General features: G+C 40.7%; 1 protein-coding gene across 1 annotated transcript; it reads right to left on the bottom strand.

The window, feature by feature from the left end:
- Window positions 1–1,716: 1,716 nt before the first annotated feature.
- Window positions 1,717–18,437, bottom strand: rnf34b (ring finger protein 34b). The gene is made up of 7 exons (XM_060909407.1): window positions 18,357–18,437; window positions 14,887–15,120; window positions 14,338–14,751; window positions 14,194–14,256; window positions 12,318–12,519; window positions 7,810–7,839; window positions 1,717–3,473 (listed from the first exon to the last, which is right to left on the bottom strand). Exons 1-7 carry the CDS (start codon window positions 18,360–18,362, stop codon window positions 3,292–3,294), a joined length of 1,131 nt encoding a protein of 376 aa, XP_060765390.1. The 5' UTR covers window positions 18,363–18,437; the 3' UTR covers window positions 1,717–3,291.
- Between the last annotated feature and the right edge of the window lie 4,021 nt (window positions 18,438–22,458).

Here is a 22,458-nt window from a genome sequence, read left to right on the forward strand (position 1 = left end):
ATATATTCACTTTGCCTTTAGTGAATACTGTGGGTGGTAGAAATGGGCAACTGGACTTGCTTGAAAATTCTTGAAAACGTTTCACCTCTCGTCCAAAAGGCTTCCTCAGTTCTGTCTGACTAATAGGGAGTATCAGATATTTATCCTCTCCTGGATCAGAATCAGAATTCTGATGACCAGCTCATCTAAGGTGTCATTGAGGCATCATGTTGGTGTGGGTCACTGGAGGCTGGGTGTGAACGGCGAGTCATTAGAGTGATCAAAAACGGGCAATCCTTTGATCACCCTAATGACTCGCCGTTCACACCCAGCCTCCAGTGACCCACACCAACATGATGCCTCAATGACACCTTAGATGAGCTGGTCATCAGAATTCTGATTCTGATCCAGGAGAGGATAAATATCTGATACTCCCTATTAGTCAGACAGAACTGAGGAAGCCTTTTGGACGAGAGGTGAAACGTTTTCAAGAATTTTCAAGCAAGTCCAGTTGCCCATTTCTACCACCCACAGTTTACTATGACCTGGATGATTGAGAATCTTCACAGACACCTTTAGTGAATAATTGTTAAATATGTGTAAGGTCGGCGGCACGGTGGTGTAGTGGTTAGCGCTGTCGCCTCACAGCAAGAAGGTCCTGGGTTCGAGCCCCGGGGCCGGCGAGGGCCTTTCTGTGTGGAGTTTGCATGTTCTCCCCGTGTCCACGTGGGTTTCCTCCGGGTGCTCCGGTTTCCCCCACAGTCCAAAGACATGCAGGTTAGGTTAACTGGTGACTCTAAAATTGACCGTAGGTGTGAATGTGAATGGTTGTCTGTGTCTATGTGTCAGCCCTGTGATGACCTGGCGACTTGTCCAGGGTGTACCCCGCCTTTCGCCCGTAGTCAGCTGGGATAGGCTCCAGCTTGCCTGCGACCCTGTAGAACAGGATAAAGCGGCTAGAGATAATGAGAGAGATGTGTAAGGTCCTCATAAAAACTAAATATTGTGATAAAATAAAAATAAATCATGGTAAAAGATTAACAAAAAGAAAAATAATTAGTTGGGATCAAACGCCTAGCTAGCCTCACACCATAGAGCTATCAGCAGACAGGGGCTGTCAGGAACACGTTAGCTAAACAAAAGCAGCTAACAAATAAGGTCACAATTGAAGCCAGTGAAGTGTGTTAGCAAAACATAGCTAGCTAACTAATGCCTCCATAAAACATGTTACACCATGATGCTTTAAAACAATAAATGACAATAGTATTAAATAAAACGAGGAGGTATCTCTCTCTCTCTCTCGAAGCAGTTTAAACTGCAGTAGCTAAACATGACCTCCCCAAATCTGAATTTATCAAATTTCATAATGTCTGTGCAGAAACACAGCTATATCTTTAAGTGTAAGAGTCTTATGAAAACAAAAATACTGTGACAAAATAAATAAATCCTCAAATTCATGAATAAATAAATTAATAAAAGGAAAAAATAGTCAGAATTAAAGAGAAAAGGCAAGCTAACTATAACTATACACCACAGGCTGGGCTGTCACTAAAGTAGCTAAACGTAAACCGCTAAATCATTCCCAAAATAGCTAGCCAATTTAGTAAGTCTAAAAATATTTTGTTTATTAATACTTTAAAATATTTAATCCATCAGGCTGGTGAGCATTACAAACAGGAATAAGTTAGATAATCATAATAGCTAGCTAAAAGTGTCACAAAATAAGGTATTAAACGGAGCTAGCTGCTTCAGAACAATGAGAGATTGTTAGGGAGGTATGTTAGCGAAAAATAGTTCGCTGGTACCACCACAAAGTGTTAGTGGAGCTGCTAAAGATTGTATCTGACTGTCAATTATTAAATAAAAGTTGAAATAAAATAAAACCATACAAAGCAAAAACTTTCAGTGGTTTAAACTGCAGTAGCTAAACATTAGCTGCAAATCCTCAGTGGCCCTTTGGGAGGAAGGATGCCAAGTGTCCAAATACATTTTTAAACTTGGAATTAATTCAGAAATGAAAAGATAAATATTGTTGGTAAAGTTCCAGTCAGTGTCTGGTGTTACATTTTAGAAATGAATTTATTTAGTACTTTGTGAATATGCTACTGTGCTGCAGGGATGTAATAATAAACTCAGTAGAGAAGCACTATATTAAAACAGAATAAATAAATGAGTAATGTTGTGTACATTTGGCACCGCTAATCACTGCTGGCTTCGGTTCTGCTACAGCAAGGAGGACCATCACACTTCATTTTTTCCATCATATACCTTCTACGCACACACGGTACACATGGAAAGACTAAGTGTGCTGCATTCCAATACTGTTTTTAATGCGCCCTTGTTCACTTCTCTTCCCCTAGTCCACTAGTGTTGTTTACTTTGATTACTGTAGCAGTCCTAGTGAGATTTGTTATTTGATGAATATTAGATGGCTAAGAAGAAGAAGAAGCCTTTGTCACATGTACACAAGCACAGTGAAATCCCTCCTCTGCATTTAACCCATCTAAAGCAGTGAACACACACATGCACACACAAGTGAGCTATGAGCACACGCACACCAAGAGCAGTGGGCAGCTATGCTACAGCACCCAGGGAGCAGTTAGGGGTTAGGTGCCTTGCTCAAGGGCACTTCAGCCATGATACGGAGGGAATGGAAAGTAGTGTTCATTCACTCAACTCCCCTCAAATTTTTCCTCTCGATCTCAGGAATAGAACTGGCGACCCTTTGGGCCCAAGGCTGCTTCTCTAACCTTCAGGCCATGGCTGCCCCCATAAATGGGTGTTAGATGAGGGGTTGAGTCAGTGTCACTGTAGACTTCAAGAGCACCTTTAGCTAGAAAGCACTACTGAACTTGACCTTTTCAAAATGGCGGATAAAACTGTTTATAAGCATAAACAGGAGCTTAACATTTCACGTCTCAAACATTTGATTGTCTATCTGTACACGACAGCTGATGGAATTGCTACTTACCGTGCTAGCTATTTTTATTTCCTAGGTACATACCACACTAGATAATAAACCAGATAGCTAGAATCTGCCCCATTAACACACTTCCTCCACTGTGCTGAGAGTGCAAACTCGTGACATGGGTCACACATAACTCTGAATAATTAAGAGAAATCAACAAGAGCGCATTCGAAAACACTAATTAAACAGACCCGCCGTGTTCAAATTCAGACCCTAACCAGTCTGAAACATGTCCCCTTGCGGAGGAATTTGGGATGTAGCCGATGTAACCTTCAGTGGTTTCAGGAGCTGATTCAGTCAGGAAGATGAAGGCTATCAGTGTGCATGTGTGTGTTTTTGTGTGTTTAGGACTTAAAGACATGTACAGCTCGGACCACGTACTGTCTGCAGATGGGACACTCGTTCATTTTCTTGCCACACCGGGTACAGGTGATCATGTGACCACACTCAAGCAGGACACAGTCGATCACAGCGTCCATGCAGATACGACACACGTTTTCATCCATGGTACTGAGAGGAGCCACACCTGCACACAAACGCACACAACACGTTATGTAAGGAATAAAAGAGATCAGGAAAATAAAATCAGTGATGGGATGGTGTGACGTGGCCTGACATGGACTGTTTATTTTGTATTCTTTTTATAAACACAGCACTTTGCCAATGATTACAATTTTTTATTTATTAAAGAATGACACGTATGCTGGATCTGTTTATTATTGTTGAAACACATAGTCCCTGTTATCACTAAGATCACTGCAGCTATAAACAGTCATTCCTTCACCACCACCACCCACTCTCATTAATAAGAAAGAAAAAAAAATCAGCTTGTCAAATTACAGAGAAATCAGAAAGCCCTCCATCCTGAAGACTTTCCCATGGTGGAAAACGTTACAGCTTTACCTGTGACTGTTACAAGGCGCTAAATAAGACTCTCAACACATTCTGACCAATCAGACTGGAGAATTCAACAGCACTGTAGTACAGTATAAGGACAATTAACTCTTACTGCACGATATATTTTTACTACCACTTAACTCTTTACCCCTTAATGACGACCCCGTGTATATCCCATAATGACGACATACGATGCCGGCGTGTATGCACCATAAAGACGAGATTTGACGGCTGAATTTGCCTCTACATACGTAGAGTGAAACAAGCTTTCTGATTGAAAGTTGCAGTAATCATTTATTGTACACCATTTGACATGAATTCTTCATGTAAAATGTCTCATCTCATCTCATTATCTCTAGCCGCTTTATCCTGTTCTACAGGGTCGCAGGCAAGCTGGAGCCTATCCCAGCTGACTACGGGCGAAAGGCGGGGTACACCCTGGACAAGTCACCAGGTCATCACAGGGCTGACACACAGACACAGACAACCATTCACACTCACGTTCACACCTACGGTCAATTTAGAGTCACCAGTTAGCCTAACCTGCATGTCTTTGGACTGTGGGGGAAACCGGAGCACCCGGAGGAAACCCACGCAGATACGGGGAGAACATGCAAACTCCACACAGAAAGGCCCTCGCCGGCCCCGGGGCTTGAACCCGGACCTTCTTGCTGTGAGGCGACAGCACTAACCACTACACCACCGTGCCGACCATGTAAAATGTGAAGATTGGTTTTCATACAGGTATTACTCACCTTTCAGACACTACCTGTGAGTTGGTGAATGTTGAAACACAACTTTGAGTGATTTTTGTATTCTGTGTCATGCCCTCTTTTCAAAAATGTATGATAGGTCATGATTGTTTCAACATAATGAAGGAGAAAACTGATGAACAAAACCTTGTCTTTAGACTTTTTTTCTTGGAAATATGTTCTAAGGGTGAACAGTATATACACTACCATTCAAAAGTTTGGGGTCACTTTGAAATGTCCTTATTTTTGAAAGAAAAGCACTGTTCTTTTCAATGAAGATCACTTTAAACTAATCAGAAATCCACTCTATACATTGCTAATGTGGTAAATGACTATTCTAGCTGCAAATGTCTGGTTTTTGGTGCAATATCTCCATAGGTGTATAGAGGCCCATTTCCAGCAACTATCACTCCAGTGTTCTAATGGTACAATGTGTTTGCTCATTGCCTCAGAAGGCTAATGGATGATTAGAAAACCCTTGTACAATCATGTTAGCACAGCTGAAAACAGTTGAGCTCTTTAGAGAAGCTATAAAACTGACCTTCCTTTGAGCAGATTGAGTTTCTGGAGCATCACATTTGTGGGGTCGATTAAATGCTCAAAATGGCCAGAAAAATGTCTTGACTATATTTTCTATTCATTTTACAACTTATGGTGGGAAATAAAAGTGTGACTTTTCATGGAAAACACAAAATTGCCTGGGTGACCCCAAACTTTTGAACGGTAGTGTACATGTACAAGGGTGGCTGGAGCAACTGCTTTAAGGGGTAAAGAGTTAAAAACATTTTCAATTTATCTGCCTGTCTTGTATCTATATGTCTAGAGTCTATTCATTTGAGGAACTGTACGCCGACATCGGTCTCCATTATCTTTTATTAATCGTTCTCAAATAAAATCACCTAAAGCTGCAGAGCATCAGCAAAGTACAACACAGACACATACTGTCTGTGGCTGTCTGTCTCTCTCTTGCTTGTGCTCTCTCTCTCCTGCTGCTTCAGCAGAAAGGCACTTAGGATATTGGATCAAAGCACAGTGCAGTTATATCCGTTTTAAATCAGCAGGGCATTTGGCTTTCAGCCAGGATGAGTCAACCTGTACGGTGATAGGCTCCTACACACACATACACACACACTATTGTGGACTTTTGAGAATATCGTTTCATTCAGAAGGAGGTCCTTATATTACACACACACACACACACACACACACACACACACACGCATTTCACATAACCAAGGGCCACTTTACAATAGCACAAGACAGACAACAAATAAGCATATTAAGAAAAAAAAGTAGAAAAATAAAAGGAAATAAGAAACAGTCTTACAAGGGTTTGTATTTCTGATTTTTTTTGAGAGCACATGTCCTTGATTAAGGCAATCCCACAATTCTGTTCACCATGAGAACAATTTAACAAATTAACACATTTACCAATTAATGTGAAATCTCCGTCTCACAGCAAACATTTTCTTTAATGTACTGACTGTGAAAGTGCCAGAAATCATTTCCATGGTTACAATTAGCAAGCTAATGTAACGCCACTTGGCAAACAGCATGTATAATTCACTAGCTTGTGATAATTAGCTAGTTAGCTACCTGTATGAGCTCACCCTTTGCTACAGCCGAGTCTGGTGTGTGTGTGGTTCTATACAAGCTGAGAAGTGACTGATCAGTTGTCTCATTATCTCTAGCCGCTTTATCCTGTTCTACAGGGTCGCAGGCAAGCTGGAGCCTATCCCAGCTGACTACGGGCGAAAGGCGGGGTACACCCTGGACAAGTCACCAGGTCATCACAGGGCTGACACATAGACACAGACAACCATTCACGCTCACACTCACACCTACGGTCAATTTAGAGTCACCGGTTAACCTAACCTGCATGTCTTTGGACTGTGGGGGAAACCGGAGCACCCGGACGAAACCCACGCGGACACGGGGAGAACATGCAAACTCCGCACAGAAAGGCCCTCGCTGGTCACAGGGCTCGAACCCGGACCTTCTTGCTGTGAGGCGACAGCGCTAACCACTACACCACCGTGTAAACAAATCTCACGTGCAATTTATTCTATCCTATAAGACAAAGCTAAATTCTCAATGAGACACAAGAAGATTTTATTTACAACCAAAATCCTGACCAGAAAGAACAGACCCAAATGAACATGGAGTCTTTTTTATACTAAATCTATACATTTGTATAGAATTGTCATATGACCACAATTTAAATATTATTTCATTACTGTTAGAATATCCAAAACAGAAAATGTTCAGAGTTCAGTGCTTTGTACTCGAACATTATTATAGGATTGCTTTATCTGAGAATTTGATGCTATTGTAAGCACATGCACTATATGGCCGAAAGTTTGTGGACACCTGATGACACCCCCATATGTGATTGCTCCCCATACAATTGTACAGGATGTCTTTATATGGTGCAGAATTACAATTTTTCCTCACAGCTACAAAAATCTAGTAGAAAGCCAAGCAGAAAACTGACGGTTATTATAACAGCAGGAGGAGAATAAATCTGGAGTGGGATGTTCATGACGGTCAGATCTACTTTAGGCCATACAGTGTAGGTACAGACACAAACACAGTATGAAACACAGGTGTATATCATGCAGGCGGAAATAGCTTGCATTGTATCTCACTCGTTCACACCGACATTCTTACCTCCAACACCTCCATCACATATAGAAGGAGGATACGCCACGACTGCAATGGTTAGCATGGGAGTACAGGAGGATTAAAATATAACCAAAAGGTACAAGGAAGACATGTAACAAGTCCCTTCTTTGTCCAGACACCCAGGTCTGAACAGCTGATTCACTTTCTGTCTTCCAATGAAGACTAAACACTGACCTCTTCACCAAGCACTTAAATTGACACATAATCCTGTACCGACCTTTTCCAATAGGCTTTTAGTGTGATCAATTATTACTCCCTGACCTAGTTCATGAGCATGAGGATGTGTTTTTATTTTAAGAGCGGCTTCAGTGCATATTTGTAAGTCTCTGTGGATAATAATTTAATGCTGTAAAAGTAAATGACCTGATTAATGTGTGTATGTGAAGGATGGTTTAAGCATAAGCGTCTAACACAGCAAATGTGAGCTGGATGAGTAACTGCATTAGGGACACAGGGTACGTTGCACTTTTAGTTTACTATTAGAGTCCTTTTTAATATTGCATTAATGTGCATAACAGAAACCCTCACCTGCAGTGATGCTGCTGCTCATGTTTTCCACTGCAAGGAAAACAGAAAAGCGAGGAGTCAGTTCTCTGGAGACATTATAACATAATATTTGGGAAAAAAAAAATCTCAAATTGCTTTTAAAGTTTTCAAATGACCATGCACCCTGCATAGGGCAAGACTATAAAATTCATTTGGAATTAGATTAATATAGCACTACAGCAGGAACACAATGTTTTCTAACATCTGCAATTGCCATCAGTATTCTACAATTCAGGACCAGACTGTTCTGGCTTTCGGGCTCAACAAGAACTCCTAGCACACTTATTAATGAGCACTACACCCTTTATTACTGTTCTGGTTATGTTTTACACAACCAAGGCAAATGATTTTTGTGAAAAACTTCCTTGAACTTAGAAGAATTCATGATGCAATCAGTCTGCACCAAAACAAACCCAAAATATTAACGACACCATCATACCGTTGTGGTTCCTTTCCATATATGCTGATGGTGATCAATTTCACAACTTGTGCAAGACAAGAACCATCTTTCTGCTTTGTGTTACAACCACTTTGGGTCTCTCCTGGCAACATTTTTCATGTGTGCTACCTGAAAAACCTGCAAAGAGATATCATGGAGACCTCTAAAGTTTTTTTTAAACAGAATTTTTTAGGGGCATCAATAAATTTGGCATATACTCTTCAGAAAAAGTGCCACCATTTTAAAATGGAGATTCATATGAGAAATATTTTTCATGGATTTTCCAGAAATGTTCACAGAGCTTGAATAATTGTGTATAATGATCATAAAAACCATTACTAGTGTAACTAGTCTAAGAGTTGACTGTACCTACACTAAATGACCGAAAGCTTTTGCACACCAGACCATCACACCCATATGTGATTGCTGAACATTCCATTCTAGATGTATTCCCACTTTCCTGTTATAATAACCTCCACTCTTTTGGGAAGGTTTTCCACTAGATTTTTGAGCATGGCTGTGGGGATTTGTGCTCATTCAGCCACGAGAGCTTTAGTAAAGTTGGGTACCGATGATGGTTGAGGAGACCTAGGGTGCAGTCAATGTTCCAATTCACCCAAAAGATGTTCAGTGGGGTTGAGATCAGGGTTCTGTGCAGGCCACTTAAGTTCTTCTACACTAAGTTTGGTAAACCATGCCTTCATAGACCTCGCTTTGTTCGCAAGGGCATTTTCATGCTTAAACATGTATGGGGCTTTTAGTTCGAGTGAAGTGAAATTGTAAGACAACAGCATACAAAGACATCCCATACAATTGTGCACTTATAACTTAGTGGCAGTAGTTTGGGGAAGAACCAAACATGGTCAGGTGTACACAAACTTTTGGCCAAATAGTGGAATTAGTCAAGACAGAACTTTCGGTCATTTCTCCTGAAACTCTGGTCTCTGCCAAATTGCTGTTAGCAGAGCATCCTCTATTTTGGAGGTTTGGCTTCAAATATCTAAAACTATTCCTACAAGATTTATCACACAAGCACAAGTCAAACTTCACCAGAATGTTTCATGCAGCAAATTCCTCACTTAACATTGTATCAGTTACATACAGTGGGGCAAAAACGTATTTAGTCAGCCACCAATTGTGCAAGTTCTCCCACTTAAAAAGATGAGAGAGGCCTGTAATTTTCATCATAGGTACACTTCAACTATGAGAGACAGAATGGGGGGAAAGAATCCAGGAAATCACATTGTAGGATTTTTCATGAATTAATTGGTAAATTCCTCGGTAAAATAAGTATTTGGTCACCTACAAACAAGCAAGATTTCTGGCTCTCACAGACCTGTAACTTCTTCCTTAAGAGGCTCCTCTGTCCTCCACTCGTTACCTGTATTAATGGCACCTGTTTGAACTCGTTATCAGTATAAAAGACACCTGTCCACAACCTCAAACAGTCACACTCCAAACTCCACTATGGCCAAGACCAAAGAGCTGTCAAAGGACACCAGAAACAAAATTGTAGACCTGCACCAGGCTGGGAAGACTGAATCTGCAATAGGTAAGCAGCTTGGTGTGAAGAAATCAACTGTGGAAGCAATTATTCAAAAATGGAAGACATACAAGACCACTGATAATCTCCCTTGATCTGGGGCTCCACGCAAGATCTCACCCCGTGGGGTCAAAATGATCACAAGAACGGTGAGTAAAAATCCCAGAACCACACGGGGGGACCTAGTGAATGACCTGCAGAGAGCTGGGACCAAAGTAACAAAGGCTACCATCAGTAACACACTACGCCGGCAGGGACTCAAATCCTGCAGTGCCAGACATGTCCCCCTGCTTAAGCAAGTACATGTCCAGGCCCGTCTGAAGTTTGCTAGAGAGCATTTGGATGATCCAGAAGAGGATTGGGAGAATGTCATATGGTCAGATGAAAACAAAATAGAACTTTTTGGTAAAAACTCAACTTGTTGTGTTTGGAGGAGAAAGAATGCTGAGTTGCATCCAAAGAACACCATACCTACTGTGAAGCATGGGGGTGGAAACATCATGCTTTGGGGCTGTTTTTCTGCAAAGGGACCAGGACGACTGACCCGTGTAAAGGAAAGAATGAATGGGGCCATGTATCGTGAGATTTTGAGTGAAAACCTCCTTCCATCAGCAAGGGCATTGAAGATGAAACGTGGCTGGGTCTTTCAGCATGACATTGATCCCAAACACACCGCCCGGGCAACGAAGGAGTGGCTTCGTAAGAAGCATTTCAAGGTCCTGGAGTGGCCTAGCCAGTCTCTAGATCTCAACCCCATAGAAAATCTTTAGAGGGAGTTGAAAGTCCGTGTTGCCCAGCGACAGCCCCAAAACATCACTGCTCTAGAGGAGATCTGCATGGAGGAATGGGCCAAAATACCAGCAACAGTGTGTGAAAACCTTGTGAAGACTTACAGAAAACGTTTGACCTCTGTCATTGCCAACAAAGGGTATATAACAAAGTATTGAGATGAACTTTTGTTATTGACCAAATACTTATTTTCCACCATAATTTGCAAATAAATTCTTTAAAAATCAGACAGACAATGTGATTTTCTGGATTTTTTTCCCCCATTTTGTCTCTCATAGTTGAGGTATACCTATGATGAAAATTACAGGCTTCTCTCATCTTTTTAAGTGGGAGAACTTGCACAATTGGTGACTGACTAAATACTTTTTTGCCCCACTGTACCTAAACACTGTGAATGACAATCAGATTCCAGTAACCTTGGACAAATGGACTAAACCTGCACACTGCCATAAAACTGTTTCTTGTCCTGTGTGCATGCTACTCCCCTAAAGTTCTCCATCTTATGTTGTTTTGCATGAACATGTGTTATGTGTTTACACCTGAGGCTAGCTAAATTACATTTTGGTATATTGTTCACCTTTATACAATACTTGGCTCAAAAAAAAAAAAAAAGTCACCATTTGGATTTAAATAAGCAACTACTTAAGAGCTTTTTGACTGGATAATTACTGCAGTGATTGTGTTTCAGCTGGCAACAATTCTTTTAACCCGAACTGATGCAGTGAGTAATTTCTCATTTCTTAAGCAAACATGTTGGAAGATGTATCCCATGGTCATGGAAAAGATGTTACTCTGTTACAGAAGAGTCAAATTATTGGCCTGGATCAAGAAAAAAACAACAACTAAGGAGATTGCTGAAATGACTGGAATTGGGTTAAGAACTGTTCAATGCATTACTAAAACCTGGAAGGATAGTGGCAAATCATCAACTTCACAGAAGAAATGTGGTTGGAAAAAAAAAAATCTTGACTCATAGAGCTCATGAAGTGATGCACCCATCATGTATGGTGCACTGTACAAGCCTCTGAAAGCAGTGTTATGATGTGAGGTTGATTCAGTTGGTCAGGTCGAGGCTCAGCAATGTCATGTGCCAATAAAATAAAAATCAGCTGATGACCTGAATGTACTGAATGACCAGGTTATCATCACATCAATGGATTTTTTCTTCCCTGATGGCACGGGCATAAAATTAGGGCTCAGATTGTGAAAGAGTGGCTCAGGAAGCATGAGGAATCATTTTCACATATGAACTGGCCACCATAGGAGTTCTGACCTTAGCTCTATTGAAAGTCTTTGGGATGCTGGAGAGGCTTTACGGAGTGGTTCGACTCTCCCATCAAAACAAGAACTCGGCGAAAAATTAACACAACTCTGGATGGAAATAAATGTTGTGACACTGCATAAGGTTGCTGAAATAATGCCAGAGTGAATGTGCACCATAATCAAGGCTAAAGGCAGTCTAATGAAATATTAGCGTGTGCGACTTTAATTGGCCGTACAGTGTATATGTATGATACCCTTAATGTTGAGCTAAATTGATGATGGTGCAAACTGCATGACAATATTTTCATCTCACTTTGCCATGTCATCTCTTTATCCTTAAATGAATGTTTGCACCTCAGACAGGGGAAACACTTTGCCTTTAGTGTCAGGTGCAAGTTTGGGTGTTTGCGATTTCGCTTTTGGTTTAATTCTACTCAGACTGAAGACAGAACTCACAGGAGGTGCGATTGTGTTGGTGCTCTCTGTATAAACGCTGCACACGCTCCACCAGCTCCCATTTCTCACAGCAACCAGAAAAATTCACAAAGTTCCTGGCCAGAATTTCCTTCAGCTGCCGAACGGTTAACAACTCGATGTCATCCTCGCTGGAGAGATCAGAGATGGAGGCTCGAGCCCTCCTCTGAGTCACTGGGCTGGACTGTTTACACATCAACACAGAGAAACACACACACACACACACACACACACACACGTGCGAGAAGAGCAATAAATAAATGCTTTGTAGTTCTCTTAACTAAATTTGCTGATAATACAATAAACACATTACACAATCAGATATGCAATTACATAACACATCAGAAAGATTGATTACGTTAATGCCATCAAATAAGCATTATAATCTAGCACGCTAATGTATGCTCGCTTTAATGGGAACACCTGTTCATTCATGTGATTAACCATCAGCTAATCATGTCTCAGTCGTGCAACAGACAAAATCATATAGATATTGGTCAAGAGAAGAATGCTGAGAATGTGAAAATGTGTGAGTGGCAGTTCTGTGGGTAGAAATAAGAGGGGTCAGAGGAGAATGACCAGACTGTTTTGAGCTCACAAGAAGGCTACATTAACTCAAATAGCCACTCTTTACAACCATGGTGAACAGAAAACTCTCTCAGAATGTCCAACACAGCAAATCTCCTGTCAGCCAAGAACTACAGTAGTACAACCCCAATTCCAAAAATGGCGGAATGCTGAATAAAATATAAACAAAATGTGGTAATTTGCAAACCATGGAAACCCTATAGTCATTGAAAATGGTACAAAGCAAAAAGTACCAATTGCTATAGTTATGAAAGTGAAATGTTGTCCCATTTTTCCCTAATATAGGATTTCAGCTGCTCAACAGTTCAGGGTCTCCTTTGTTGTATTTTGCGCTTCATAATGCACCAAATGTTTTCAATGGGAGACGGGTCTGGACTGCAGGCAGGCCAGTTTAGCACCCGGACTCTTTTACTACGGAGCCATGCAGTTGTAATACATGCAGAGTGCAGTTTGGCATTGTCTTGCTGAAACATGCAAGGTTTTCCCTGTCTGGATGGCAGCATATTGCTCTGAAACCTGTATATCATTCAGCATTAATGATGCCTTCTCAAATATGCAAGCCACCTGTGTCATGTGCACTAATGCACCCTCATACCATCACAGATGCTGGCTTTTGAACTGTGCTCTGATAACAAGCCGGATGGTCCCTCTCCTCTTTAGCCTGGAGGACGTGGTGTCCATGAATTTCTAATTTTGATTCGTCAGACCTCGGGACAATTTTCCACTTCACCTCAGTCCATCGTAAAAGAGCTGGGGCCCAGAGAAGGTGCTGTTTTTTCTGGATATTGTTATATATGGTTTTAACTTGCATTTGTGGATGCAGTAATGAACTGTTTTCACAGACGATGGTTTTCTGAAGTGTTCCTGTATGATTTACATTTTAGACAACATCCCATCTTTTTAGGAATTGGGGTTGTACTCCTAGTGTGAGGCTACATTGAGCAGAGGCTCTTTTTCCAACTGTCCTGTTTAGATGATTGTTTGCCCATTGTAGTCTCAGGTTTTGATGTTTGATGTGAACATTAAGTGACACTCTTGACCTGTATCTGTATGATTTTATGTACTGCACCGCTGACACATAATTGGCAAATTGGATAACTGCATGAATGAGCAGGGGTACAGGCATTCCTGCAAAAGTGGCCAGTATGTGTCAGTGTGCAAGGCGAGACTGTTCATTTGACCGAGCAGTCTCTCTGATGTGTCATCGAATACCTGATTGTGTAAAAAAGGTTTTGGATTTTAGTTATAAACAGGATGAATGATAACCCACCTCTAGTAAACGTTCATTCTTCTCCAGGGGGAGAAGAGACACAGAGGCAACGTCCCCACAATCCTGTTTGTCAACACACATCATTATCATCAATGTCATCATCAGACAGAAGGGATGTGCTTGTGTGTGTGTGTTTGTGTGTACCTGGCTGGTTCCTGAGCTGTTGTTAGTGCTGTGTGATTCTTCCTGAGGGGTGGAGACAGACAGTGCAGGCGGCTGGGGGATGGCAGGTGCAACATCAACGGGCAGGGCTAAAGCAGAGGGCGGGGCTTCACTGTTTGCCTCCTCACTGTCCTCCACGTCCTCCTCATCCTCCTGAAGATCCACCCCCATGTGTTGCAGTACAAGCTCCACGAGTTCCTCCTTCTCAGTGCATGCATCCGTGCTAATGTCACGCAGCGTGAGGTAACGGCGCAGATCACGTACTCGAAGACGCATGAGACGTGTACGTTCAAATGCCGTTGCCCACAGGGCATGGCACACGCAGCAGCGCCGCAGGTTCTCCTGTAGCACACTACAGAGTGCGCAGAAGCTCCGCCCACAGTCTGAACACACGTGCTGCACACACAATGCCAAAATTAGATTTCTGCAAGAGTTTTATATATATATATATGCGCTTCTGTTTATATGCAAATAAATATTTTAACATTCAGGCAACACATACATAATATTTAAACATACAGAGAAACCTACCTTTCTTCTGAAGACAGAGAAGGCGAGACCACAGGCTTTGCACACTGCTCCATTTGAGGGAGGGGGGCTAGATGGCGATTGAGTGGAGCTCGTTGAAGGGTAGGCAGAGTAGCCAGCACCAGGAGCAAATCTGAATGGCCCGGCTCCGCCCCCGAACCCAGCCTGATGGCTTCGAACCGCCCCCGAACCAATCAGATCGTTCAATAAACCACAACACGAAGCCCACATAGAGGCCTAAGAGAGAGAATGAGACAGAAGTGAAAGAAACTGAGCTAGAGAGAGAGAGACAGTTATTGTTTCAGACCCTGTGAAGTGCAGTGGCATAGTGACTAAGGACCAGAGTCCTAAATTCATCTCTTAGACAAGGAGTTCACAAGCCATTATTTCATACTCTATGAAATGCATTTGTATAAAGGGTAGACAGGTGAATCCCAAATCGGTCCCTGTTGGACATGTAGTGCATTACACAGGGTGTAGAAACTATTGATTTATATCAGAAGCACCAACACAAGGAGTAGGGAATGAAAATGAAAATTGCTGCCTCTTAGCTCAATACAGTCAGTCAGAGGTTGAAACCAAACTGCTGAATATCGTGTACTTCAAACATAGTGAAGAAGGCTTTACGCAGTTCAGTTAAATTGGATGTTGAGACCTAAAACCCAAATGGCTCATATTAGAAATTAAGAACTTAAGGTGACGTATCCACCATATTATGCCCCAGAGTTTCTCTCTATTGCACATACAAGAGCACTATAAATTGTTCCCTAGTTTAATTTCATGCCCTATGTAGAATATCTACTTTAAGTCTAATGAACCATTTAGTTTTCGACTTTATAAAGTTATATTTTGACAATTTATATATTTGTAATAAAACACTTTATATTGTATTTTACATTATTATATTAATAAATATAGTGCACTGGGTAGCACTGCCACCTCACAGCTTTGATCCCGAGTTCAGGCTACCATCTCTGTAGAGCTTTGGATATTCTCCCTGTTTTCACACTGGTGTCCTCACAGTTTCCTTCCAAAAGCTACACTAAAATTACCACTAGGTGTGAATAAGTGTGCAAATCTGTGTGTCCATGGTGCTCCAAGATGGACTAGCACATATTTTTGTCATATATATGTACATACACTTACATATTCATATGCAAAATTATACGAAGTAATATCTGTAATGGCTTATCACGGCCTGACTACAAGAAGAAGAAGCCTTTATTTGTGACAAATACATTACAGCATGGTAATTAAATACTTTTCTTCGCACATAGGCAAATTAGCTCTGAGACAATGAGCTTCCTGTTTACGTTCTGAACTGCGTTCTGGGTGAGGCGCATACAGCTGCATGTGTTGTTTGGTCTGAAAAGCTGCTTCATTAAAGAAAGCAGATGAAACTGCTGAATCTCAAAACAGATTTCTTCTTCTTGGGGAAAAGATGACATTTATCCTTTGAGAGGTTCATCTCCATGTTGATCTCTAGATTGTGAATGGGAATAATCCAAGTTTGACATTTAACCTTTACACATCATATACGCACGTGTTTGAGGTTTGCAAGTAGAAACATAATGTGATTGATTGAAACATATCATGGAGGAAGCACAGTTTCTCATCTACAATTCATATAATTATAATAATAATGGTAATACTTATGGAATATATACAATACTGTATATGTATTGTATATATTCTACATATACAGTATGTATATTGTATATACATAGACAAAGACTTAGGCACATGTAAAGAAATGCTGTATCCCAAAAATGGCTTAAAAAATAATGAAATGAAATGTTTCAACATAAAAAAAATATACTATAAACAGCTGTAAGCCATAATAAATGAAACTAAGTCAACATTTGATGTAAGATAATCCTTTGCTTGAAAAAAAAAATAGTAGTCTCAGGTACAATGAGCGCAGTTTTATAAGGAAATGAGCTGTAGGTTTTACTGAGCATCTTCAGAACCGTCGACAGTTCTTCTGGACACTTTGACTGTCACACTTGCTTCTTAATTTTGTACCAAAACCCAGTAGCCTTCATTATGTTTTCTTTTTTTAATCTAAAAAGTGCTCTCTTATGGAATATGCTCACTATCCATCCATTATCTGTAGCCGCTTATCCTGTACAGGGTCGCAAGCAAGCTGGAGCCTATCCCAGCTGACTATGGTCGAGAGGCGGGGTACACCCTGGACAAGTCGCCAGGTCGTCGCAGGGCTGACACATAGACACAGACAACCATTCACACCTACGGTCAATTTAGAGTCACCAGTTAACCTAACCTGCATGCCTCTGGACTGTGGAGGAAACCGGAGCACCCGGAGGAAACCCATAGGGAGAACATGCAAACTCCACACAGAAAGGCCCTCGTCAGCCGGTGGGCTCGAACCCAGGACCTTCTTGCTGTGAGGTGACAGTGCTAACCACTACACCACCATGCCGCCCCTAATGTAGAAGTCATAAAATAGAAATCTATGACAAAACTGGCATGAAGAAAAAAAAATAGGGTGCTTAAGACTTTTGCACAGTACTGTGTGTGTAATATCACATCACATCACATCACATTATCTCTAGCCGCTTTATCCTTCTACAGGGTCGCAGGCAAGCTGGAGCCTATCCCAGCTGACTACGGGCGAAAGGCGGGGTACACCCTGGACAAGTCGCCAGGTCATCACAGGGCTGACACATAGACACAGACAACCATTCACACTCACATTCACACCTACGGTCAATTTAGAGTCACCAGTTAACCTAACCTGCATGTCTTTGGACTGTGGGGGAAACCGGAGCACCCGGAGGAAACCCACGCGGACACGGGGAGAACATGCAAACTCCGCACAGAAAGGCCCTCGCCGGCCCCGGGGCTCGAACCCAGGACCTTCTTGCTGTGAGGCGACAGTGCTAACCACTACACCACCGTGCCGCCCTGTGTGTAATATATATAACATTTTTGGCTTTTACATTATCAAGTAAGTAGAAAACATTTTATATTTCCAATCATTAATTTTCCAGCACAAAATTAAACCTTACAGAAACATGTTTACATGTCTGAAGAAGCAAGTGTGACAGTCAAAGTCTCCAGAAGAACAAGATGTTCAGTAAAGCTGTAGGTGATTTGTCATAACAATTAATCAATTTTCAAAATATATATATCAACATGTAGATCAAACAGTGACTCTAATCCCACTCCTGTCTAGTCATACTCATCATCCTTAATTAGTATAACCATTCATAATCATGACTTAGGAATAACTGTGCCTATCATTGATATTGAGAGACAGCCGGCTATGTTACAGTCTCATTTTTGCAAAACTCAGCAACTGAAAAACATATTTCTCAATTTATCTCACTTATTAGATATTATTCTTGCTGACACTTACATCACCACCATCATCATCATTCTTAATCTGAAATGAGCACAAATAGCAATCAGAATTTCATTTTAAAGGATTAAAAAGAATTGCATTGTACCTTCATTGCAACTCCACGCTGCGAAATTGGTGAAATATAATAAAAATGACGGACATTGCAGCGGAATTACTCCATTACGTCTTCTCTCTCTCTCTCTATCTCTCTCTCTCTCAATGTGCAGCACAGAAAGCATAACGTCATGGCCTAACGAGGGTCCACCAATCACAATGCAGCACTAACAGCTGTTCTTTGCATCAGCCAATCGCGATTGGCGGGCGGGGATTAGTTGTTGGCGTGAACTGAAGGATACAGGTGATGACGCAGAACGGCACTCAGACCGGCTAGAAATCCTGCTAAAGGAGTTTTATTGGTTTTTTTGTGTGTTAGTAGAATCAATAATTGTCGTTGTTACGGGGAAATAAAACACTTTAACGGTGTTTCACGAGTTTTAAAATACCAGTATGACAAAAACTGATATTTTAGTTGGCTTTAGAGGCTAAAAAAAAAATAATAATAAAGCACAAAGCATTCACTCATCCAGTTTTGGGCAGATAAGTAACTTTAAAGAGAAGCTCTAACCTGAAACACACTAGCAAAGATGCTGAAACAGTTTTAATGGGAGAAAAAATGCTGCGTTTGACTTGAGGTTGCAACTTGTAATTTCTCACCTCCAACCTGTAAAAGCCTAAGAAAACGCCCCCTCAACTTGAAATTCCTACTTCCTTCGATGTGACGTCAAATCAACATGGCTGCCCACAGTATCAGAGTTAATATAACACTCCTTATCTTTCAAGAGGACATGAAACAGTCTAATGTGGACGATGATATTGTACACAAGTTATTATTTTGGAATTAAATTTGAGAACATTTTTTAGATATAAAATGATTACATGTTAAATCGTTTTATATGACTTGTATTTAGCACTAACCAGATGTGGACAAAGTACCCAACTGTAAAGGTTCCCCCAGCTGGAACGGCTTCTTCTCGAGACCAATGCCTTCGTGCCACCTGCAGAATTCTGGGGCGAAAAAACACCGCGAAGAACAGACCAGAAAAAAAAACAGAGATTGGTTTCACCGTTGTTTATTCACGATCTTTTCACCAAAGATACAGCATTCAAAAAAAAAACCCTAACAAATTATAATCATAACAAATGTCTGTTTATCTCTCTAAAAGGCAGCTGTGTTTGTCTGTCGTGTATGTGTGTGAGAATGTGTGTGTAGAGGGGTGGGTGTAGCATAGACATCCTAATTGACGGAGAGTTGGCTGTTCTGACGCGAGAAATACGGTCGCCATCTTGGAATGGTGAGAAAGCGCGAGATATCAAGGTATCTAGGGGGATTCAGTTTGCCCCTTTATCCCATCTCATCTCATCTCATCATCTCTAGCCGCTTTATCCTTCTACAGGGTCGCAGGCAAGCTGGAGCCTATCCCAGCTGACTACGGGCGAAAGGCGGGGTACACCCTGGACAAGTCGCCAGGTCATCACAGGGCTGACACATAGACACAGACAACCATTCACACTCACATTCACACCTACGGTCAATTTAGAGTCACCAGTTAACCTAACCTGCATGTCTTTGGACTGTGGGGGAAACCGGAGCACCCGGAGGAAACCCACGCAGACACGGGGAGAACATGCAAACTCCACACAGAAAGGCCCTCGCCGGCCCCGGGGCTCGAACCCAGGACCTTCTTGCTGTGAGGCGACAGCGCTAACCACTACACCACCGTGCCGCCGCCCCTTTATCCATTAAAGAAATTAAATTTGGAGTGTTTTTAAATAATAAAAAAATTGAATATGGTATTAATAATTTACTACTTTTAGGTCAACACTTTATTCACAAATGTCGTTTTATTTAAAACTAAACCTTATGTTACACACTGGAAGAATGACCTCAAGCTTTTTGCCAAATCTCTAAAGTTAGTTGAAAATAAGGATGTTGGTTATTTTATATCTTTTTTGGATGACTTTGATTTACTCGATTAACATATGTAAAGATAGTTAAGTAACCCCTTTCTTGTTCATATTTTTTACTTTATTGCTATGTGTGTGTGTTACTATTTTGGTGGTTTTGGATCTGTATATATATATATGATGCTCTATTTGTTTGTATTTTTAATGTTTTGGGAAATAATAAAAAAAAAAGTTCCGTCTATTACTGCACGACTGAAGAAGAAGACAAGAGACAAGCTGCCAGGCTGGTGCTCAGCGTACTCCTGCTCAAACGAGCGAACCGTTTCAAACAGAAGCAGGGGGATTACTTTTCACAAGTAAGATTTAACATTACCGTACTATTTGTTGTTTTTTTTTTAAATAGTATATTACCAGAGCTGAGAAGGAGCTAAGAGACTTAAATCGTCATCAGGTAGTGGTTTCACGAGTGATGTTTTAATGTTGTATGCTAATATTATATATATTGTTATTAAATGTTTATTCATATACTACCTTTATTTATTTACTAGTTTATTTATTTACATCGTTATATTTTTATGTTTGACATTAATTTGTTATAAATAAATGTTTTGATATGCTTTAAAAAAAAAAATGTTTGATCAATATATGGTCATCACACATTGTCCTACATACCAAACAAAGTGCCCCACTCAACCTGAATACATCAGGTTTGCTGAAGAGGGGTCACATTGTGTTGAAGGATGTAAAAGGCTCTTATAAATTCACTGACTAGATTAATTTCCCCTTTGATATGTTCTTAACAATCTATTTAAAGAAAACATACACACATTTGAATCATTATAATGGATTTAGATTGTTAAAACCACATTTTATTTGCAACAGATTGGTGGTTGTAGCCGATAGAAAAACGTTAAGCTGTTTATATCTAATGTATTTAGTATTACACTGAGTGCAGCGGATCACCACTCCAAGATGGCGGCCCCGCGTCTCGTCAGCGCTTTTAGAATTTACATTGGATGCTCCGTCTATGTATTAGGATGTCTATGGGGTGTAGGATGTGTGTGTGTTATGTGTGTGCGTCTGTGAATGTGTTGATATCTTGTACTAAGTCAGCAAATCACATCTTAATCCCATCAATGTGTGTGTGAGTGAAACCTTGGATCAATCATAAGCAATATATTTCATATCAACGGATGTTTTTTAACAACTCAGCAACTCAACATTTACGCACGTCAAAGCGCGAGATGTTTTTACGACAATTCTACTATGTTTAGTCTTAGCAAAGAAGTGTCTTCTCCACTGGAAGAAGGTCACAGTAACTTTTACAGGAAGCCACACAGGAACAGTCAACAAAGGATCTAAGAAGCTAAATATTAAAATCATAAAGTCTTAACAATCCTAAATCACATTCTGCATTCTAAAACTACAAAACTAACTTAAAATCACTTAATGCAGCTTTAAATCTAACATTAAATCAATCATTTCAATTTCAAATTCAACACTGGAGAGACTGGTTAAATCTAACAATCCTAAATCACGTTCTGCAGCTATAAAACTAACTTAAATCATGGCTTTAAATCTAACACCAACTTCATTACTTAAGTCAAAGTACAGATCCCACTGGTTAAATGTTACTCCGTTACAAGTAAAAGTTCTCCAGTCAATTTTTTACTTAAAGTACTGAAGTACTTGCTTTTAAAAATTACTTAAGTATTAAAAGTAAATTTTTTCTGTCAACGTGTTGTTGTATTATTGCGACAACGCTAACAAAACCCAACACCGTTACCAAAGACAGAAATGTGAATTCACAAAATGAACGCATGCTGTGCCATCATGGTGGTTTAATGTTAAAGTGCATTCTGGACCAATTTCATTTTTTTTTTAAATATGAAATACTCATCCAGAAGGGTAATTTTGCACAAGGCCATCTGTCTACAGCAGAAAAAAAAAAAAAAACACGTCTGGAAAAATCCCAAGGGAGTCTGGAGCCAGATTCGTGACGTCACCTGCGGAAGCGCCAGCAGGCTGCAAGAGCTTTGCACGGTTTCAGTGCACAGCCTGTGTAGACCAAGCGCTCCCATTTCTCTCTCATTGTCCGGTCTTTTGGAAAACGATGAGTACTAATCCCATCAAGATTGGTGTTGCTACACCCTCCTACAATACATCTGTTAACCATTTTAATAATTACATGATAACGTTGAAGAAATTTGCAGAAAACCACCAGATCGTTTTCTCATAAACAA

This window comes from Neoarius graeffei, chromosome 25, assembly GCF_027579695.1.
Source record: "Neoarius graeffei isolate fNeoGra1 chromosome 25, fNeoGra1.pri, whole genome shotgun sequence".
NCBI lineage: Eukaryota > Metazoa > Chordata > Actinopteri > Siluriformes > Ariidae > Neoarius > Neoarius graeffei.